Genomic DNA, 21,731 nt, shown 5'->3' with positions numbered 1-21,731 from the left:
AAATCAGTCAGATCCCATTACGGTGAAATACCCCTACCCTGAAACTGTCTTCATGTCAGAGAATGTATTCAGCAACACGCCCTCACCATACATGTCCAAGGTGTGTTCAGATTCTTGAGTATCAGGGACTCAATTTAGCAATTTGTAATAGTGGAAATGAAAGTTTGGTCATTGTTCTGTTTGGAAGTAGTCATTTGAAAATAGTATTTTATAGGCTTCCTTTGCACCAGTCAGTGACTCACCTCCATTCTCCTTTTTCCTCGTGGTTAAATAGGATGAAGATGATGACTATGTGCCTGAAAATGTGACCTTTGCACCCAAAGACATCACACCTGTGGATTTCACACCTAAAGATAACGTGCATGGACTGGCTTACAAGGGCCTGGATCCCCACCAAGCATTGTTTGGAACTGCGGGAGAACATTTTAATCTTTTCAGTGGGGGACCTGAGGGAGCCAGCAATCTCCTTGGAGAGATTGGGGTGAATAAAGGAAGAAAATTGGGAATTTCAGGCCAGGTAAAAGTTTCTGTTTCATGAACATGGAACCACTGACAAATGAGAACGCTTTCCATATTATGCTATATCTATAGCAGTCATTATTCATTGACTATGCGAAGACTTTGAGGTGGTTATGTTTTCCTTACAGCCTTTTCTGAACACGCTTCAAGCACACCTTCCTGATTTTAATAGGTACTGCTGAGATCCTGTGACCTAATGTTCTTTAAAAAAACATTTTTTTATGTTTATTTATTTTTGAGAGAGAGAGAGAGAGAGCGTGAGCAGGGGAGGGGCAGAGAGAGACACACACACAGAATCTGAAGCAGGCTCCAGGCTCTGAGCTGTCAGCACAGAGCCCAACGCTGGGCTCGATCCCACAAACCCCGAGATCATGACCTGAGCTGAAATTACGAGTCTGACGCTCAACCAATAGCCACCCAGGCATCCCTCCAAATTTTTTTCAAACAAAAAGTAATCCTTGTTGGAGGCCATGTCCACAAAGGTTAGAGGTTCTTACAATAGCTATTTCAATAGTGGTGCCTTGAGATCCTGGTCACCAGCAATGGCCCCAGGCCACAATGACCGGAAGATGAATATTCTGCCTTTCTGCTTTTGGAGGCCCTGTTCTCCTCCCGCGCTGATGCTGGGTGTGTTCTCCACGCCTTCCTTCGCTAGGCCCCAGACCTGTAGCTGCTGCTAGGCCTGGAGGACAGTCCCAGCACTGGAGGACGGCATTCACTTCCGGTCACTGTTTCCAAGAGGACTAGAGTGTATGTGTTAATCTGGTCTCCTGCTTCCCCTCTCTTTTGGTGATCTTGCAATGCTAATGTGGTCTGTTCAACCACATCCTTAAAGTAGCTTTATTCTTCAGTGGAGACATGCTCTAAAATCTGTCATTGCTGTTTGAAACCTTGTTTTTGAAGGCTTTTGGTGTTGGTGCCCTGGAAGAGGAAGATGATGACATCTATGCCACAGAAACTTTATCCAAATATGACACCATTTTGAAGGATGAGGAGCCTGGAGATGGACTCTACGGCTGGACAGCACCCAGGCAGTATAAAAGTCAGAAAGGTAATTCCATAGACCCTCAACCAATGGTAGGACCAAATGTCAGGGTATCAGGAAGAAGGGATTGCAGAATTGATAACTGCAGTGTCAGCCTCGGTGGAGTTGGGGGGTGGTGGTCAGAGATGGAGGGTGAGAAACAAAGTGGAGAGAAGAGAGGCCCCGTGTGGGGGGTAAGACAGAAGGTAGACCGGGCCGGAGCCAAAGCCAGCTGTCAAGACAAGGCCAAGGTGGGGAGGAGGAAGAGGTCTGGAATCAGGGAAGGAGCGAGTATGTGGAGAGGTGCTCGTGCTGCAGGTCAGAGGTGGCACTGGGTCAGAGGGAAGCCCAAGAAACTGGGCAACTGGCCAACATAGGCCCAGCAGGTCAGAAGGCCAGGTGTGGGAACTTTGGTGTGGGACCTTCAGCAAGAGGGAGCTTGGTATTGGCACCCAGCCAGTCTCCTCACTTGAGTCCCTGATTCCTGGGGGCTCTTGTTGGGCTAGGAGATGGACATGTCTTAACACAACTTAACTTTCAGGTCAGGGTCTGTAGTGACTCAGATCCTGTGGTTCTTTTTTGTTTTATTTTTTGAGAGAGAGAGGGTGCAAGTGAGTGAGGCACAGAGAGAGAGAAAGAGAGACAGAGAGAGAAAAGTGGGGCTCACCCAGGGCTCATGTTTTACCTGAAGTGGGGCTTGAGCTCACCTGACGTGGGACTCGAACTCATGAACTGTGAGATCTGTGAGATCATGACCTGAGCTGAAGTCAGATGCTTAACCACTGAGCCACCCAGGCGCCTTTAGATCCTGTGGTTCTAAGTAATACTTCAGCTTTTTTTGTAGGGAGGAGACAGTTTGGAGCAGATGTTAGTAGCATGTGATTTGGAGTCATCTGACTGGATTTGGATCACAGCTGTCTACTGCCCAGCAGTGGGACATGGGGCAAGACTAGTAACCTCTCTGGGCATCATTTGTAAAGTGAGGATCAGATCCGCCCTGAGGGTCATTGTGAGGATTAAGTGGCATGACTCGGTGTTTGGCATGGTACCTGCCCAAAGACTGAATAAATAGTACCTACTCTTCTCTGGTTATAATAATAAGCACCTAAATGAAGTAAGGAGGTGATTGCTGAGATAAAACAGTCTACAGAGACATTTTTAGATGAAATTTGATCTAATTCCTGTACAACACAGCTGAAAAATGCATGTTGAAATCTAAATAATCCGAGTATAACTTCCCTAAAGGATGCCTATTTTGCATTTCTGGAAGGAAAAAAAGCAGGCGCAAACCAGTTTTTAGAGGTGGTTAGCTTAACGACTGTGAACACAAATTCTGAGACAGGCTGCCTGGATTCCAGCCCTGGCTCTCCCCACTTAGTAGCTGTGGCCTCGGGCATCCTTGCCTGGACAGTGGGCATGATTGTGGCATACCCAAGGAGATTTTAACGTACGTGAAGGGCTTGAGACCTGCCTGGCACACAGCATGCACTCTAAGTGTCAGTGGCCTCTGTCATTATCGCCAAAAAAAGAATCTAGGGTTTTACACAAATTCTGGAAGAGGGTGTGCCCAAATGTTTGTTGATGTCACTTCTTCCTTTTGGTTACCTAGGTTTTCAGAATCTTCTACTAAGACTATGTATTATTTTTATAACTTAAAAAGATGTATGTTAATGTGTTATAATATATTAATATTACAGACTACATTAACATGTTAATTATTGATTATATTGATTATGGCAATATATTGACACAATACTATATGACTAACATTATCAGAATATATTAATTATATAATGATTGCTAATTTATAATACATATTTAGAACTGTCTCCTGGGTCAGATCTTTGGCTTTTCCTTTATACAACACCTTTGTGCTAATTGAATCCTACCCTTCTCCACATCAAGCCTGAGCTGCTGACTTTCCCTGATCCCCCCAGACTCCCCTTATCCCCTCTCTGCTGTGGCCTCCTCATCTCTCCCACCCCTAGACACAACTTTCTATACTTTTGATCTTAAGTTTTGATCTTAAGTTTTTCACTGAGTGAATCTAAACTTAGCCAGTCTTCATGGTTGATTTTTTAATTATTCTTATTTGTTTCCATGATCCATACAGCTATAATAAATATTCTATGGCTCTGTCTTGATGTACATTTGCGTTTTATTTCTTCAGAATAAATTCACAGAAGTAAAAGTGCTGGGCTTTAAACGAATACAAAATGCCAAGAGTGTGAAAGATGTTTTTTGTTTATTTTAATTTAATTTAAATTCCAGTGTAGTTAACAGACAGTGTCATATTAGTTTCAGGTGTACAATACAGTGACTCAACACTTCCATTCATCACCCAGTGCTCATCATGACAGGTGCACTCCTTAATCCTCATCACCTATTTCACCCGTCCCTCACCCACCTCCCCTCTGGTAATAATCAGTTTCTTCTCTGTAATTAAGAATCTGTTTCTTTATTTGTCTCTCTCTCTCTCTCTCTCTTTCTCCTTTGCTCATTTGTTTTGTTTCTTAAATTCCACATATGAGTGAAATCCTGGTATTTGTCTTTCTCTGACATATTTCACTTAGCGTAATACTCACTAGCTCCATCTGTGTTGTTGCAAATGGCAAGATTTCATTCTTTTTTGTGGTTGAGTAATATTCCCTTGTATGTATGTAGCACATCTTCTTTATCCACTCATCTACCCGTGGACACTTGGGCTGCTTCCATAATTTGGCTATTGTGAATAATGCTGCTATAAACATAGGGGTCCCAAGAGTGTCAAAGTTAATCTCAAATTATCCCATAGAATTTTAGGAACTTCAGAAGCTGGTACAAAAGTTCAACATGAGTTGAAGTGCAAGGAATGATTTTGGTGGGGAGGATAGTTATAGGGCTGTGCTGCCTTGTAAGTGGCTGAAGACTTAGGTCCCACCTGCCCCAGGGCGGCTATGTCTACTTCAGGACCACACAGCCCCTGTGTAAGTGCTCATGGTGGTCATGCACAAGGAGCTTTCGGCTACAGAAAATGCATTTTGTGTATATGGATTTTTGCCATAACTACTATGCTCAGGAAATCCCTGAGAATCACAGAGCCCCTGTCTGTGAGATTGTCTCCACAACCAGTGGCCAATCCCTGGCTCCCAGTCCGAGGGCATCGGTCATTCTGTTCTCTGAGTGATCTTTAGTGATCTTTATCTCTTCTTAGAATTTCGTTTGAGAAAAAGACAGAAGTACCTTTTAATTTGGACTGAGATTAGATTACAGGCTGGCCTGTTTGCATTGTCTTCTGTGCCTTATTTGGATAGTTGCTAAGGAAACTGGGGAGTAGTCTTCCCCTGGTTCTTCACCTGGTTTTAGAAATGACTCTCTTATCGTCAGGATTTTGCTTTTATCCATACTTATGCTCTTAATGTTTTTTCTTGAGATCTTTTACTCCATAGAGTATACTCTTTGGTACACCTCACCTTAGGTCCTCCTAAGCTAGGCTTTTTATCTAAAAGCAATATTGAGGTACTTGTCTTGGAGAGCCGTGGCCTCACATCTAGGGCAGCCTAAGCAACGGAGGGTGCCGCAGGCCCGGCTGCCGGTGGCTGAGTCAACAGAGGTGTGATGGCTTTACGTGCTATTCTTCCCTCCCCTTTACTGCTATCTCTGCAAGATACCATGTATGACTTGTGGTATTTACGTTCTTGGAGATAAAAAAAAAAAAAACAACTGACGTCTTTTGTCCCATTCTAATCTTCTCTGCTTCCGGAATTAATCGATGACATCATTTTGCAGAATCAGAGAAAGATCTTCGATACATTGGCAAAATTTTGGATGGATTTTCCTTGGCTTCTAAACCCTTATCATCTAAAAAAGTAAGGAAAAAAATTTTGTTTCTCTATTTATTTTATGCTTTAGTACTTAAAATATTCGCTGCTAGGTGACCTGAGTTATTATGTTAACAACTGAAAAGTAAGTGAATTCTGTTTTCAGAAAGCAACAGCATAATTATTAGTGATTGTCCAGGAAAACATGTTCTGCATTAGAAATGTCAGTAACCACATTGTATCCAAAATATCTAACTGCTAGTCTTTTTTTAAAAGATTTTTTAACATTTATTTTTTGAGAGAGACAGAGTATTGAGTGGGAGAGGGGCAGAAAGAGAGGGAGACACAGAATCTGAAGCAGGCTCCAGGCTCTGAGCTGTCAGTACAGATCCCAATGCCGGGCATAAACCCACGAATCGCGAGATCATGTACCTGAGTGGAAGTCGTTGGATACTTAACCAATGGAGCCACCCAGACACCCCTTTTTAATTTTTTTTAATGTTTATTTCTGAGAAAGAGAGAGAGACAGAGACAGAGCACAAGCAAGGGAGGGGCAGAGAGAGAGGGAGACAGGAATCTGAACAAGGGTCCAGGTTCTCAGCTGTCAGCACAGAGCCCTATGTGGGGCTTGAACCCATGAACTGTGAAATCATGATCTGAGTCAAGGTCGGATGCTTAACTGTCTGAGCCATCCAGGTATCCCTAAATTGCTAATCTTTAAAAAAATTTTTTTAATGTTTATTTATTTTTGAGGGAAAGAGACAGAGTGTGATTGGGGGAGGGGCAGAGAGGGAGGGAGACACAGAATCCAAAGCAGGCTCCAGACTCTGAGCTTTCAGCACAGAGCCCGACGCGGAGCTCGAACTCACAAACCACAAGATCGTGACCTGAGCTGAAGTCTGATGCTCAACTGACTGAGCCACCCAGGTGCCCCTAAATTGCTAACTTTTTAAATCCAAGTTTTAAGTAAATGGTTATTTCCATTAAAAAAAGAATTACATTAGAAACTGGTGGGAAAACAGAATTGGTATAATTCCAAGGGCAATGTAACTTAAGGAAAAGCAGAAAATTTTAAGTCAGAAAAGCCCCCATTGCTGCCTCCTCCTGAGTGCAGGGAAGAGTGTTTGTTGGCTGGTGTGGACAGGGTTCCTCGAACTCCTTGTCTGGGCAAGCAGAAGGAAGAGAGGCTGCGTGCATGCAGGTCAGGTCCCATGGAGAACTCCACATGCCTTTCCAGATAGTCCTGTTTTTTTGTGAGGTCATTGTGCAGCTTGGGCCAAGTGGTAATTTGTCTCTGACCCCCATCGGAGCCACGTGCCCACAGGCAGGCATCACTGGGTGATGGTGCTGGCAGCTCAGGTGAGGCTCCAGGCCATTCGCCTTGTTGGCATCCCTTTTTTAGATTGTTCCATCCTTTAATTTGCTCTCTGTTTTTGTATTCAGCAAACGTCTGTTAAGTACCTTGTGGCTTGGCCCGTGGTTCTTCAGGAGAGGGGAGGCCAGGGGCAGTGCCGCCTGAAACACCACGTTCGGTGTTACAGCAGCTTTGTTTAGTCGTGAAAATGTTGTAACATCAAGCAGAATATATTCAGAACAGCTTTGGGCACATGGTAAACTGATACTATTACCAGAAATGTCAAGTAACGTCAAAGGACGATGCTAGTTTTTTACATGTATGAGAGCATAAAAAAGGCTGAGAAGTACTCGCTTGACTCAGGGCTTGAGGACTCACTTCCTCCAGGACTAAGTCCTGGCCCCCAAGGACAGCCTATTCCCGTGGGGGTGCCAGATGCACAGATTCACTGCAGTGAGGCAGAGGGCTGTATGTAGGGAGACAGACATCGGGGGTTCCTGAGGTGCAGCTTGCTGGAATAGCGCTCCGCGTGGGAACAGTTCAGAGAAGGGCTATGTTCACCTAGCCTTTCACAGGCAAGTATTCTACATATGGGCTCAAAACCCAGCCTCTTTATCCAGAGGCCAAACAGAACGTGATTTAGCGGAGGGAGTGGGATGCTTTGAATCCAGTGGAGGATATTAATAAGAGTTGTGGCCGCACACCCCCTCCCCTTTCTGCCACGCTCCTCTGGATTCGGGTGTCGCGGCCACATAAGAGTGTTTGCCGACTGATCTGGGAGTCTGTATGTTCAGAGGAGGTGGTTGGGCTAAGGCGATAAACAGTGAGATGTCCTGGCAGTGACACTAGCATTCTGCTGCAGGCTGTCACTGTGCCGGGTGCTTCCCTAGGCTGCGTGGTTCAGCCACCTGGGCTGCTTGGGAGACCCCGCCTGGCGCCAGCTTTGTGGGGTGGGATGCGGACGTCACTGTTGTCAAACCCTCTGTGAGCCCCGGAGCCACAGCCGGAGAGCATTCGGTGCTTCACTGGTTACGGAGCTCAGGGTTTCAAGTAGAGGAAAAAATCTAGAAAATGGCTTAAATGAGACTGTCCATACATGCTTGTTAGACTCAGAGCAAAGGAGACCTTTCTGTGCAGTAATTTAAAAGTACGTTATACTTTCTTTTAATGTATCTGTTCTGTCATCATCTGTGCCTGAATTTCTCAGATATATTTCAATTTCAATTCAGTCAGCTTTTGAATTAAAAATACCTCAGGTCAAAAAAGTAAGTCCTGAAACTCTAATTTGGAACTGAAATGTAACCAGAAAAATAATTCTGAATGGAAAAATAACTTATTTTAAGTAATTATGTCTTTTCTAAGCCTTGAATCATACTTTTCTAAGTTTTCTAATTTTTAGTAGGCCAGTTCTGCATGTGGGCCGATACGTTGCGTTATCTACTGTCATCTTTCTTGTCACATAACGCATGCATATTGGCATCTGTCTGCAGAAGTGGGCAGGGGTAGCATTCAGGATGTGTGGCCATTGGAACAGTAGAGTCCCGGTGACCCTCTAGATCCAGAATGGATGTTGGCTAGACATCTGGAGAGGCTGTTCCCAGTGCGACCCTCCTGCTGGATGTTGGCCTGGCAAGGGCAGGGTTCACAACACTCATGGGTTATGGGTTCTCTTGGGTAAGTCAAACATGGTCATCTTACAGCCTGTCTTTTCTGAGTTTTGTGGGTTTTTTTTGTTTTTTTTTGTTTTTTAAGACTTACCCACCACCTGAATTGCCGAGAGACTATCGACCGGTACATTATTTCAGACCTGTGGTAGCTGCAACCTCAGAGAACACCCACTTAGTCCAGGTATTGTCAGAGTCAGCTGGGAAGCCAATGCCTGACCCAGGGACACACAGTAGGCACCAGCTGAATGCCTCCAAGCGGGCGGAGTTGCTGGGAGAAACACCCATTCAAGGTATGCGCCACAGAGATTAAGAACATTACATTGATAGTAATTGGGGTTATCAAAATCAAAACGGAAAGTTGTTTTCTCAGTGACACTTGGTACATGACTGAGTATTCCCACACTGTGAGAACAAAATTGTTCCTTGTGAGCAGCACACACAGCAGTGTGCGTATCCTTTATTTCTTAAGACTTGTTTTCTAACACAAGTTTGGGTTGTGCCATTGAAATCGCAGCTCTTGTCTTAAGCTCCGTGGTTTTCAGACTTGTAATAATTGTCCAGGAATGTGGTGCAGATCAGGGACGCCGGTGCCCTCGCTGTCCCTGCACAGCCTGAGAATGTGTGATTTTTTCCTCAGGGGGAAGGGGACTGTAGCTCTTTCCCGAAAGCCTAAAAGGGACGAGTGCATCTGAAAGCATGGACAAGTGTGGAGAATCCCCTCTAGGCTGGCACAGAAAGACCCACTGTGAGAGGTGAACTGGGACTTGCCATTCGGGAGCCCAATAGATACCTCAAATACAATAGACCAGAGCGGAAGTCTCGGTTCCCCACTTCCTTTTTCAGGCCCGCTCTTCCTCCGGTTTTTCCCTTGTCAGGGAATGATGCCACCAGTGATCCGCTGCTTAGACCAGAACGTAGGAATCCTGATTCCTGCCCACCCACGTCCATCAGCAGGTCCTTTCAGTGCTGTCCCCAACACGCTGGGGACGCCATCATGTCTCTGCCTTTCGGCTGCTTCCAGCCTGGAGTGAGCGCCCACCCTCTTTCGCCCGGACTATTGCAGAGCCTCATTATCAGCCTCCTTTTCCCGCCTTCCCGTCTGCAGTCCCTTCCCCTCAACAGCAGCCGGACGAACTGAATGGTATCACCGCCCTTCTTTAAACGGTCCAGCACTTCTCACACTGAAGACAAACGCAGACTCCCCACCAGGCTACGGGATCCAGTCATGCCTTCTTTTCAAGCCATATCTACTCTCCGTTAACCCCCTGAGGTCTAGCCTTGTGATCCTGCCTCCCGCCCTCTGACCCTGCCCACCGCGATGTACCACATCGGGGCCTTGATGTTTGCCATCTCCTCTGCCTCTGCTCTTCCCTTCTACTTCGGCTTCTTTTACTTAACTCACCACAAATATTATCTCTTTGGAGGCACCTTCTGGGCTTCCCCTGCCCCCTCACATATGCTAGTGATTCCCTGCTCCCCCTCCCAGCCCTCACCTCTAGGCCCCCCTCAGTCATGTCAGCCTGTTTCCTTCATGGTCTTCCTCTCATAGCCATCCTCTGGCGTTGTTGACTTTGGGTTTCTCTAATTCCCATGCCCCCATGTAGGGGAGCGGGACTTTGTCTCTGGTGTCCTCCCGGCCCAGGACAGTGCTCAGTGGGTGCTATGACAGGAGTGAATGCCGCAGGGGCAGCTGGCTCTGAACCGGGGCTTGTGCCCAGTGGGACTGTGGAGGTGGCGGCCGCCTCAGGCTGGAGGTCCGGAGCCTGGGATGTCAGCTTCCTTGTTCTAGGACCACTCACTCACCTGATAAACACCCAAGTACTGACCTCCATTTTTGCCAGCTGTAAAATAGGAGTCATGTTATTTTCACTGTCTAGTTCCCAGGGATAATACGAGTACAGATGAAAAACTAAGACATTCTAATTACGTACATTTGTGATATTGCGCATGTATGTACCACAGAAATGTCACTATGGTTGTCTTACGGTACTTTTCATTTCTTCCATATTACTGTTTTTTTTTTTTTAGGTTCATCTACTTCAGTGTTAGAGTTTCTGTCCCAAAAAGATAAAGAGAGAATCAAAGAAATGAAGCAGGCAACTGACCTTAAAGCAGCTCAACTCAAGGCCAGGAGTCTGGCCCAGAAGGCCTCAAGCAGCAGACCCCAGCCTTCCTCTCCGGACGTGGGGACCTGCTCGTGGCACATGGCATTGAGTGGTGGGACAGCTGCCACGAGAGCCAGCAGCTTCAAACCTTTCGCGAAAGATCCAGAAAAGCAAAAACGATACGAAGAGTTTTTAGTACATATGAAACGGGGTCAGAAAGGTGGGTGCTGGGCCTGGGTCTCCCACCTCTCAGCCAGCAGAAGCAGTCTTGCCGTTCTGGCCCTTGTCCCAGATTGAAAATTGAAGTACCCCACTCCGCCGGTGTTTTGCTTTGTCCTGCTGCAAACAGTGCAAAGATTTTAGTCCCTGGCTCTTGACCTCAGAAAGTAGGAGCAAGCAGCTTGTGTTTCTCCATATCTCAGGTCCAAAAGATAGCTGTTGACGTAGAGAACATGGCTTGGCAGTGGCTACTGCTAAACTACAGACCATTTACTGTGTGCAGATGCCTGCCTTCTGTAAGTGTTGCATTTCACACCAAGAGAACAAGGTCATCTCCCACTTTGTCTTAAAATCCTAATCATCCAGCCCTAAATCATGGCCTAAAATTTGATTTAAAAAGGTAGTTGGCTGTTGAACCATTACAAGGGGGGAACATCACTCTGTGATCTACGGAGTAAATACAGCCAGACTGAGGAGAGGGATTACGGTTATTCATAGCAGTTCTCGTGAGCGTCGTCAGCAAATCGGAGGGGTCGGTTTTCGAAAGCAGACCTAAGAACCCACCCCCAGTGTTTATTTATTAAATTAAAAAAACCCAAAAGTTAGAAAAAGGAGTGTTTTTCTGCCAAGACTTAGGAATATAGTTAGGATGAACTTATCACTGTCCCGGAGTGGTAGCAAGTTCCTGGCTTCAAAGATTTGTTTTGTTTTGTTTTGTTTTGTTTTGTTTTGTTTTGAGAGAGAAAGAGAGAGGGCGCAAGTGAGCGAGGGGCAGAGAGGGCGGGGAGGCAGAGAGAGAGGATATAGCTGGGTTCACCCAAAGCGGGGCTCATGTTCACCCGAAGTGGAGCCTGAGCTCACCTGATGCGGGACTGAAACTCACGAAACTTGAGATCGTGAGCTGAGTCAAAGTCAGATGCTTGATCGACTGAGCCACCAAGGCGCCCTGGCTTCGAAGATTTAACGGAGCATGAGTCCCCAAATGTTTTTCTCTGTTCTGTGTGGTAGACAGAATTCAATAAAAGCATCATGTTGAGGGGGAGAGCGATATAACCTGACAGGTACTCCCCGCCATGCTCTTACAAACCAGGGTACAGATTTGTGGCCTCTCTGGTAAAATCTACAGAGACACAGTGGGACCCACCGGGTGTTCTTCTGTAAGCCCTACGTTTTTCCTAAGAGTGAAGCAGGTTCTCGTTCCTTGTACCATAGATGCCCTGGAACGTTGTCTGGACCCCAGTATGACAGAATGGGAGCGAGGCCGCGAGCGGGATGAGTTTGCTCGGGCAGCCCTGCTGTATGTGTCTTCCCATTCGACCTTGTCCTCCAGGTTCACACATGCCAAGGAGGAGGACGACTCAGATCAAGTGGAAGTCCCTCGAGACCAAGAGGTCTGTCGCCATCACATCCCTACATGATGAAGTGTAAAATTCAAACAAATATTTTAGATCCCTCAGTGGAATGATCAGAATATACGTGGCATTATAGAATAAGAATGATTTCTGCCTTTAGCACAGTGGCACAGCATAAGCACTGTTTGGAAGTTTTGGAAGGTTGCTTGAAAGCTTTTCAGTGAAAGAGCACTCAGGGCGGTGGTGTGACCGCTTGATGAAACAGAATAAATGTCTTTTCCCAGAATGATGTCAATGACAAGCAGTCGGCTGTGAGGATGAAGATGTTCGGGAAGCTTACCCGAGACACATTTGAGTGGCATCCTGACAAGCTGCTGTGTAAGAGGTTTAATGTCCCTGACCCTTATCCAGAGTAAGTTGGATAAACCTGTCCTCACATCGGTACTCCTTCCCCCATATTAAAGTTACCTCTCCCCCTAACCTATTCATATAAATTCCCCTTTTCTAGATGAATTTACTTGTAAATGCTTGGAGTTGCAAATTCTGCAGATTTAACTTCTATTAATTTGTTACTTAAAAAAAAAAAAATAATAATAAACAAACATCCAGAAAGCAGACTTTATTCTCTACCCAAGATGTGAAACTCAGATATGTCAAGTTACAAAAACTTAATGCTGGTCTGATTTGCCACCTTTTTAATAATCACATATAGTTTACATTTAGAATATTACTTACACTAATTCTTTATAAAAGTTCGACACTTTCGTTGAATCTGAGGTTTTGTCAGAAAATGTAGGTATATTTTTAGCAGTGGAGCTTTTCCTTCATGGGAATACATTTTCAAAGTTAAATTCTAGCTCTTACTATAATAAGGGAAACCTCGTGGGCCCTAACATCAGCCATTCCAAATTCTTAAACTGCTTGGAGAAGCGCAATCACCTTCAGGGACCTCTTAGCAAAGAGAAGAGCTAGTGCTGAAAAACACAAGACGGAAAACTTCACACGAACTAGATGTTATCCTCACAGTTGTTATTTGAAATTACATACATGTGTTTTCTTTTCACCTCGCAGTTCAACTTTGGTTGGCTTACCAAGAGTGAAACGTGACAAATACTCAGTCTTCAACTTTCTGACACTCCCAGAGACTGCTTCCTCACCTGCAACTCAAGCAGCGAGTGAAAAAGGGCCGCAACATCAAGGTCCTGACAGTGAGTGGGGCTTCCTCGGGCCCATGGCTGACCATGGTTTCAACCCTGATCCTGTTGGAAAGTCTTCGGGGTACACACGGTGTGAGCTCTCCCTCCATTAAGGGAATCGCTCATATGAACACATTAGCTCGTGTTGTAAGAGTCCAGACGTATACTGTTTGGGGTTGGGGCTCTGCCTCAGCACCTGCCATGTTCCCGACACGTTGCACCATGCCTGGCCCACAGTAGGTCTGCTGGTGTTCTTGAATGAATGAAAGAGCTGGAATGGAGAGCTTGCCTTTTACTTGCCACATTCTGATATTACGTCTATGTCCTCCCACCTTTCAGAATCACGAAAACCATCGCGATGGGATACATCTAAACAAGAAAAGAAAGAAGATTCCATTAGTGAATTTTTAAGTTTGGCTAGATCAAAAGTTGGCCCACCTACACAAGAGTCCAGCCCTTTAGTAATCAAAGAGGAAGAACATGTGACGGAGTCACTCTCAGATAAGGTATCTGTGGCTTCCAGGTTCTCTTTGCCAGGCTGACTGGGGCGTTTGCCTTTCTCTGTGATGGTGCTTTGTCATCACTTGATAGGAGGGGCCTGCCAGCTTTCTGAGAAGGGCCAGATAGTAAATATTTTAGTCTCCGTGGGCCATATAGTCTCTATTGCAGCCACTCAATTCTGCTGTCAAATGGGAAAGAAATCACAGGCAATATGGAAAAAAATTGGGTTCATCTGTGTTCCAATAAAACTTTATTTACAAGGCAGACAGTGGGTTGGATTTGGCCCAGAGGCTGTAGTTGCCAGCACCTGCTCTACATTACAGTAGTTTCAATCATGTCTTTGATCATATGAGGAAAGGTATAAACTTCTTTGCCAGGGATGGCTTTCACTTAGCGTCAGCCATTGAAATAAAATTCACTGTGTTTTCTTTTGTGGGGAGTATAAACAAAATATCCATTGGCTTTGTAAAAAATTGCTGGTCTAATAGTTGAAAGTTGAATTTAATAAAAAGTTAGTTTTACTTCTTTTTTTTTTTTTTAAAGAAATCAGTCAAGTATGGACATCTCGCTTAATAAAAACTTAACTTTACAGAAACTGTAAAGGAACTTACTTTCTTAGAACATTAATCTATAAGCTAGGAAATAGCACTGCAGATCTTTAGAGAATTTGAGTGTTTTGTGTTGCCTTTTTTTTCTTTCTCTGGAATTATCAAAAAGTTGGTTTTATTTCTGATAGCCTCATTTAAAATTATCTTTTCAAGGAACATGCATTAAAATGTGCAGTTCGGTAAGTTTTTATACAGATACAGATTTGTGGAACCACACCACAATCAGGATGCAAAATGGTACCGTCACCCCCAAAAACTCCCTCATGCCGTCCCTTTCTAGTCATACCCTTCCCTCCCTACAAAACCCCCATCAACCATTGATCTCTTCTCTGTCTCTATAGTTTTGTTCTTTTCAAAATGTTACGTAAATGGAATCGGACAATATACGTATATAATCTTTTGAGACTCATACCTTTGAGACTCATCAGTATCATATTATCTTTTTATTTCATAATTTTATTATTAGTGCTTTATTTTTTTATTTTAGAGAGACAGCATGAGCGGGAAGAAGGGCAGAGAGAGAGAGAGAGAGAGAGAGAGAGAGAGAGAATCTTGAGCAGGTTCCACACTCAGCACAGAGCCCAACAAGGGCTCCCCACGACCCTGGGACCCCACGACCCTGGGATCATGACCTGAGCCGAAGTAAAGAGTCAGAGACTCAACCGACTGAGCCACCCAGGCGCCCCCCATTTTTTTTAAGTTTGTTTATTTAGAGAGTGTGAGTGGGGGAGGGACAGAGAGAGAGAGAAGTCCATGTAGGCTCCTCACCGTCAGCCCAGAACCCGATGCCGGACTTGAACTCACAAACTGTGAGATCATGACCTGGCCAAAGTTGGACGCTTAACCGACTGAGCCACCCAGGCACCCCATTAACTCTGTTTTGTTAATGATTGCTCTATCATATACATGCTTATTTTCTCACAGTTTATTTGGAATTGATATTTTACCACGTCAAGTGGAATATAGAATCTCTACCACTCTGTAGGTCCCTTCATTCTCCAGCTTTATGATGTTGCCTTATGTATTATGTGCACACGTGCTGAAAACCTCATGAGACAGTGTTTTAATTTTTGCTTCCACTTGTTGGACATGTTTAAAGAACTGGGGAGATGACAGTCCGTTTTATTTACTTGGATATTTACCATTGCTGTTGCTCTTTCTTCCTTCCTGAAGTACCAGCTCTCCCTCCTATCATTCCCTCTGTCTGAGGAACTCCCCTTACTTAGCAGTTCTTTTAGAGAAGTTCCAACTCGAGAGTGCAGTTCTCTTAATTTTCCTTCATCTGAGAATGTGTGTTTTATCTGCATTCCTAAAGGGTGTTTTTGCCAGATACAGAATTCTGGGTCAACAGGACTTTCCTTTTAACCCTTTACGAATGTTGTACCACCTCCCTCTGGCCTTCCTGCTTGCCGATGAGAAATTTAGTTATTCAACGTGTTCCCCTCCTTAGAATGATGTGATTTTTTCCTCTGGCTGCTCAAGATTTGTACTTTGTCCTTGGTTTTTGCTGTTTGGTTATGATGTATCTGAGTGTGGGTTTCCTCAAGAGTCTTTTGTTTGGGGTTTTGCTGAGCTTCTTGAATCTTGTTTTTCACCAGATCTGGGACGTTTTCAGCCATTATTTTCTCTGCTCCACACTCTCACTCCCCTCCTGTGACTCTGATGACATAAATGTTAGACTTTTTGATATTGGCCCACAGGCCTCTTTTTGGTCTTTTTTTCTCTCTCTGTTTAAATCAGATCATTTCTATTGATCTGTCATCAAGTTCATTGACTCTTTCTTCTGTCATGTCTGTTCTGATGTTATTTTGAGCCCATCTAGTGAATTTCTTATTTTGGTTATTGTATTTTTCATTTCTAAAATCCTCATTTGGTTCTCCTTTATATCTTTTCTTTATTCGCTGAGACCTTTTCATCTTTCCATCTATTTGGCTGTATTCTTGGAGCATGCTTATAATAGCTGCTTTAAAGTCTGCCACATAATTCCAACATTTTTATTGTTTTGGGGTTAGCGTCTATCAATTGTCTTTTGCCAGTTGAGGTTTTCCTGATTGGTTGTATACCAACTAATTTTGGATTGCATCCTGGACATTTTGACATTCTGGACATTATGTTATAGGACCTTAGGTCTTGTTTGTTTATTTATTTTTAAATATATATAATTTATTGTCAAATTGGTTTCCATACAACACCCAGTACTCATCCCAAGAGGTGCCCTCCTCAGTGCCCATCACCCCCTTTTCTCTCTCCCCCACCCCCCATCAACCCTCAGTTTGTTCTCAGTATTTTTTTTTTTATGAAATTTATTGTCAAATTGGTTTCCATACAACACCCAGTGCTCATCCCAAGAGGTGCCCTCCTCAGTGCCCATCACCCCCTTTTCTCTCTCCCCCACCCCCCATCAACCCTCAGTTTGTTCTCAGTATTTTTTTTTATGAAATTTATTGTCAAATTGGTTTACATACAACACCCAGTGCTCATCCCAACTGGTGCCCTCCTCAATACCCCTCACCCATCCACCCCTCCCTCCCACCCCCCATCCACCCTCAGTTCTCAGTTTTTAGGAGTCTCTTATGTTTTGGCTCCCTCCCTCTCTAACCATTTTTTTTTTCTTCCCCTCCCCCATGGTCTTCTGTTAAGTTTCTCAGGATCCACATAGGAGTGAAAACATGTGGTATCTGTCTTTCTCTGCCTGACTTATTTCACTTAGCATAACACTCTCCAGTTCCATCCACGTTGCTACAAAAGGCCAGATTTCATTCTTTCTCATTGCCAACTAGTATTCCATTGTATAAATAAACCAGATCTTTATCCATTCATCAGTTGATGGACCTTTAGGCTCTTTCTATAATTTGGCTACTGTTGAAAGTGCTGCTATAAACATTGGGGTACAAGTGCCCCTATGCATCAGCACTCCTGTATCCCTTGGGTCAATTCCTAGCAGTGCTATTGCCGGGTCATAGGGTAGGTCTATTTTTCATTTTCTGAGGAACCTCCACACTGCTTTCCAGAGCGGCTGCACCAGTTTGCATTCCCACCTTAGGTCTTGTTTAAATTTGAGGGAGAATGGTGAAGGTTTGTTTTAGCAGACAATTGACAATTGACCTAATTAGGTTCAGGCCTTCATTAGCCTCTAATTTTGGAGCTCTGAAGGCTGATAGACTCTTGAAAACAGGACAGAAGCACTGTGCTGGTTCCAACTGCATTTTTGTGAGTCCTTTGCAATTCTGATTAATGACCTGTCTCCATGAGAACCTTCAGCTACTTCTACCAGTCAGTTCGCTCTGCAGTTGTTGAATCAGAAACATCACAAGAATAAATGCCATGTGAGTGGCCATTGTTTAGTTAGACCGCGTGTAGTATGGAGACCCATGTACCTGAGCATAAACATAAGAGTGTGTGTGTGTGTGTGTGTGTGTGTGTGTGTGTGTGTTTCTAGAACGTCTGACTCCCCTCACCTCTGCTTCTTCATTCCTGACTCATTTCATTGTTAATACAGAGTGTAAGCAAAGGTGTGGATTCACAGACTGAAGGAGAAGGGAGCCGCCCATCCATGGACTTATTTAAGGCCATCTTTGCCAGCTCCTCCGATGAGAAGTCCTCATCCTCTGAGGATGAGCAAGGCGACAGTGAGGATGATCAGGCAGGTACCGGGGAAGCTGACTTCAAAAGCTCCCAAGAAACTGACTCGGCAGAAACATCATCCGTGGCACGTGGTATGTCGCTACTTTAGATTTGGGGATCTAAAGAAGAAAATGAGGATGTGTCTAGAGAAGCTGCTTTTTTGTTTAGTGTGCAGTTTTAAACCAGGAGAATTAGCAGGCAGCGATGTTTTAATCTTGTATATTTTCAGTTGTGGATTTGGATGTAAATTTCTGGTGCATTCTTATGATAGTTATGTTTGATAATACCCTTTTTCCCACTTATCTTAGTTGAGAAGAATTAAAAAATAGTAGAATTTTTGTTTAAAAAATAGCGTGGTTTTTTTTTTTTTTAATTGATTGATGATGAGGTGCTAGGATTATTGGCAACTTTTGGTCCTGAAGTGTACAGGGCTCTTCCGCCAGCCAGGAGTTTGGACGGGAAAGGAAGTCATTGGGCGCTTGTCAGGGTGGGAGGTTTTTCAGATGCTTGGGTGGGTGGACAGAATTTTCCATCTCAGCCTTTTGGGGGGGGCGGGGGAGAGGGGTTTCTAGCCCCGACAGTGTGTGGTAGACTTGGGTATAAGTTTTGAGGGCCTTGAACCAAGAAGTTACATAGAGATCTAAAACATCGCTTATTCTTAGGCAGTTTGCAAATGCCTGTTTCCTATTTCTGTGGAAAAAAGTAACCAGCTTGTTTGTTATTACAGAGCGATATATACTTGAACTGTAAAAGTTTACAAATACAGAACTGTAGAAAGCCCAGGATCCTTGGAATCCCGCTTCCCCAAGATAAACATTGTCAATACTTTGATGCATGCTTTTCCAGGTTTTTTGCATTTTTCTTTCCTCTGTATGAAAACATACATCTGTTTAAAAAATGGCATTACCAATGTGAACATGGTAGTGTGTTTATATTCAGTTTTCCCCCTTTGATCATTTATTGTGAATGAAATTAAGCTTTCTGAGCTGGGACTGTCTTAGATCCCTGTTTGTAAGTTTTTCTTCTTCTCTGAGGATATCTTTCCTCGAGGACATCTTGCAACCCTTGAGGTCTCAGTGAGGTGACCTGGAGCGTGTGCTGCATATGCCCCTGTGTTGTCGCCACTGGCGCACTTGCTTGCAGGTGCCTCGTGCGACTGAATTCCCAGCTCAAATGTCCCCGAGGTTGGAGGTCAGGTTTGCCTGCTGTATCCTCAGCAAAGTGGTAAAGAAAAGCTTACATTATCTGGTGGCAACAGGTATTAATTAAAGATTCAAACAGGTTAATATTAGTAAAATATTAATTAATACTAACATAAATAGACAAAATTAATACCCTGGTGTTTTTCAGCTAGCGAGCCGGTAGCCCAGGAGCCCGCACCTTCCTTTCCGATACAAAAGATGCAGATAGATGAAAGAGAAGCGTTCGGCCCACGGCTGCCTCCCGTCTTCTGCCCCAGTGAGTTGAGAGCTCCTTGGTTCACCTGTTTGCATCGGCACCAGCGTCTCCCCTGAGCTGTGACAGCTCTAACCGTGTTATTACTTCCGCCCATCTAGGCCAACACGAGGCTGACCAAATACCTTACAGTTGACCTGTGAGCAAGGCAGGGTTTAGGGGCGCCAACACCATGCACAGTTGAAAATCTGCATATAGCTTTGGACTCCCCCCAAAACTTAACTGTTAATACCCAACTGTGGCCCGGAAGCCTTACCGATGACATGAACAGTTGATTAACATTTATTATATATGTTATATGTATTATATCTTGTGTTCTTACAGTAAAGTAAGCTAGAGAAAAGCAACTGTTATTAAGAAAATCATAAGAGAAAACATGTTTACCTTACTGTACTGGATTTACTTAAAAAAAAAAAAACCCACCATGGCGGAACTGCACGGCTCAAACTTGTGTTGTTTGAGATCAACTGTACATACGTTTGTTTCTGTTTTTTTTGTTCTTAGCTACATTTTGCATCTCATTACTTCCACCTAATGCCTAAATGAGAATTGTTGCTTTACAGCCTGAGACCTTTAAACTTTTTTTTCCTGCAACTTTCCGTTATATATAATAGAGTCCCGAGTATCTCAAATGGTGTCACTTACAGAAATAAAAAAGTAAAAATCTAGGACACAGAGATGGGTGAGGAATTGTAGGGAGAAGGGTAGTCTGAGACTTTTTTCTGTGTTGGCTGATGTAGCAAATAAAGCAAAAGTAATTCTTTCAGAAGTAAACACAGTCCATCCTCCGTCCCCAGTATCGGTCAACAACTTCCATTCAGTGTCTTAAATGGACAGTTTTGTTAAAATGTTTAGACTGGATTATCATCTCCTTGAAGGCCAGGTTAACAAACATCTGATAACCTGGCCCAGGTATATAAATGACATAATTCTGTTATCTGCTTCATAGTTTCCTATAGCACCCACGTATAAATATTCGTTTGATTAATTAAGCCAGCCTTCAAAGAGGTGATAAAAAGTGTGATGTTTTGAAAAATTGAAATGAATGTATTTATTATTTGCTTTAGTTCAGATCTCCAGCTTAAAGTAAGTGTATTGGAATTTAAGAGCAAAGTTATTTATTCCCATTTCCCAGACCGTCCTTGATATCCTTGTAGTAGTTAATTACTTAATTTTGTCTGTGGGTTTTTGAGGGGGAATGGTTTTTCAAAAACAAGCACTTAAAAAACAAAAGTTTGGAGAAGTCAGATTTTAAAATATCTGACCAAACAATAGGACCAGAGAGTTACAGGCACCTGTTACCTAGATTTGGAAAATATCCATTCTTCTGAATTCCCTTGAAACTTTTCTTTAGGTGGAAAAAATTGATTTTTGTTGGTTTGGTGACCTGGAGGTTGATGACCTATGAAAACATTTTTGTCAGAGTTTGGAGGTAGAGAATTTAAGTGTATGCTACTTGCTTGGTCCTTTTTAATGATTATGTACGTTATGTTGTTTTCATGCTAATTTTCTAGGGTTTTTTCAACTTAGAAGATAAAACGCATATGTAATGTGCTTTAGTAAAGGGAGGATGATGTGAGGGGAGCTGACGTTTATGTGCCAGATTCTAGGCTACGGGATTCATGTGCACGGTTCTGTCCAATCCTCTGTGTCCCCGAGAGAGCAAGGATTCTTCCTGTCACTATTCACGGATGGGGAAACTGAGGCTTGGAGAGGTTGAGCAACGTGCGGAAGGTCAGGGAGAAGCTGGCAGCCAAGCTGAGGTTCAGACTCTGGTCTGTGTCCTGAGCTGCCTGAGGATGTTAAATTAAAACAGGCTTGTGCTTTTTCTCTCCCGACTCTATCTCCATCTGACTCATCTGGCAGATAAGGCTGTGGCAAGATACGGGTTGGCTCACACAAGTCTTGCATTGAGGCTTCTGGCAGTTTCTAAATATAGAGCTACCAGGTGACAGGTAACCTGTTTGTCAGCGAGGCAGGGCAGGAGTCCCACCTTAATGTTAAACATTCCACCTACGTCACATTCCTTGTTCAACAATTTGGGCTTTATTTTCCCCAATAGTTCACGTGTTACGTTTGTGTTTCAGATGTTCGTCAGAAACTCGAGGCACCTCAGAAAGAGAAACATAAAAAAAACAAAGAAAAACGTAAGACCAAGAAAGAGCACAGACGGAGGAAAGAGAAGGTAAGTAACTTACGGGCGTCTTGGACAGGATGCAGGCTCTGATGTCCCTGCTTCTGTCATGCAGACAAGCCCCGAGGGGTGACAGGGGAAGCCAGGCAGGGAGAATATCTGGTGGCCGAGGT

General features: G+C 44.0%; 1 protein-coding gene across 2 annotated transcripts in view; it reads left to right on the top strand.

Moving 5' to 3' along the window:
- Positions 1 to 21,731, top strand: part of GPATCH1 (G-patch domain containing 1) — a 39,224-nt gene that overhangs the window by 12,856 nt on the left and 4,637 nt on the right. Inside the window, exons 7-18 of one of the 2 annotated variants that reach the window (XM_043599084.1) lie at positions 275 to 517; positions 1,423 to 1,570; positions 5,312 to 5,391; positions 8,450 to 8,654; positions 10,393 to 10,689; positions 11,901 to 12,079; positions 12,325 to 12,452; positions 13,112 to 13,239; positions 13,576 to 13,742; positions 17,845 to 18,061; positions 19,320 to 19,427; positions 21,512 to 21,609. In XM_043599084.1, the coding sequence (XP_043455019.1) occupies positions 275 to 517; positions 1,423 to 1,570; positions 5,312 to 5,391; positions 8,450 to 8,654; positions 10,393 to 10,689; positions 11,901 to 12,079; positions 12,325 to 12,452; positions 13,112 to 13,239; positions 13,576 to 13,742; positions 17,845 to 18,061; positions 19,320 to 19,427; positions 21,512 to 21,609 (1,998 nt within the window). Of the gene's footprint in view, positions 1 to 274; positions 518 to 1,422; positions 1,571 to 5,311; positions 5,392 to 8,449; positions 8,655 to 10,392; positions 10,690 to 11,900; positions 12,080 to 12,324; positions 12,453 to 13,111; positions 13,249 to 13,575; positions 13,743 to 17,844; positions 18,062 to 19,319; positions 19,428 to 21,511; positions 21,610 to 21,731 lie in introns of both variants that reach the window. The other variant, XM_043599083.1, reaches the window with a different exon arrangement.

The sequence above is a fragment of the Prionailurus bengalensis genome, chromosome E2 (genome assembly GCF_016509475.1).
Source record: "Prionailurus bengalensis isolate Pbe53 chromosome E2, Fcat_Pben_1.1_paternal_pri, whole genome shotgun sequence".
NCBI lineage: Eukaryota > Metazoa > Chordata > Mammalia > Carnivora > Felidae > Prionailurus > Prionailurus bengalensis.
The sequence above is the reverse complement of the archived record's forward strand: the minus strand, read 5'-3'. Positions and strand labels throughout refer to the sequence as shown.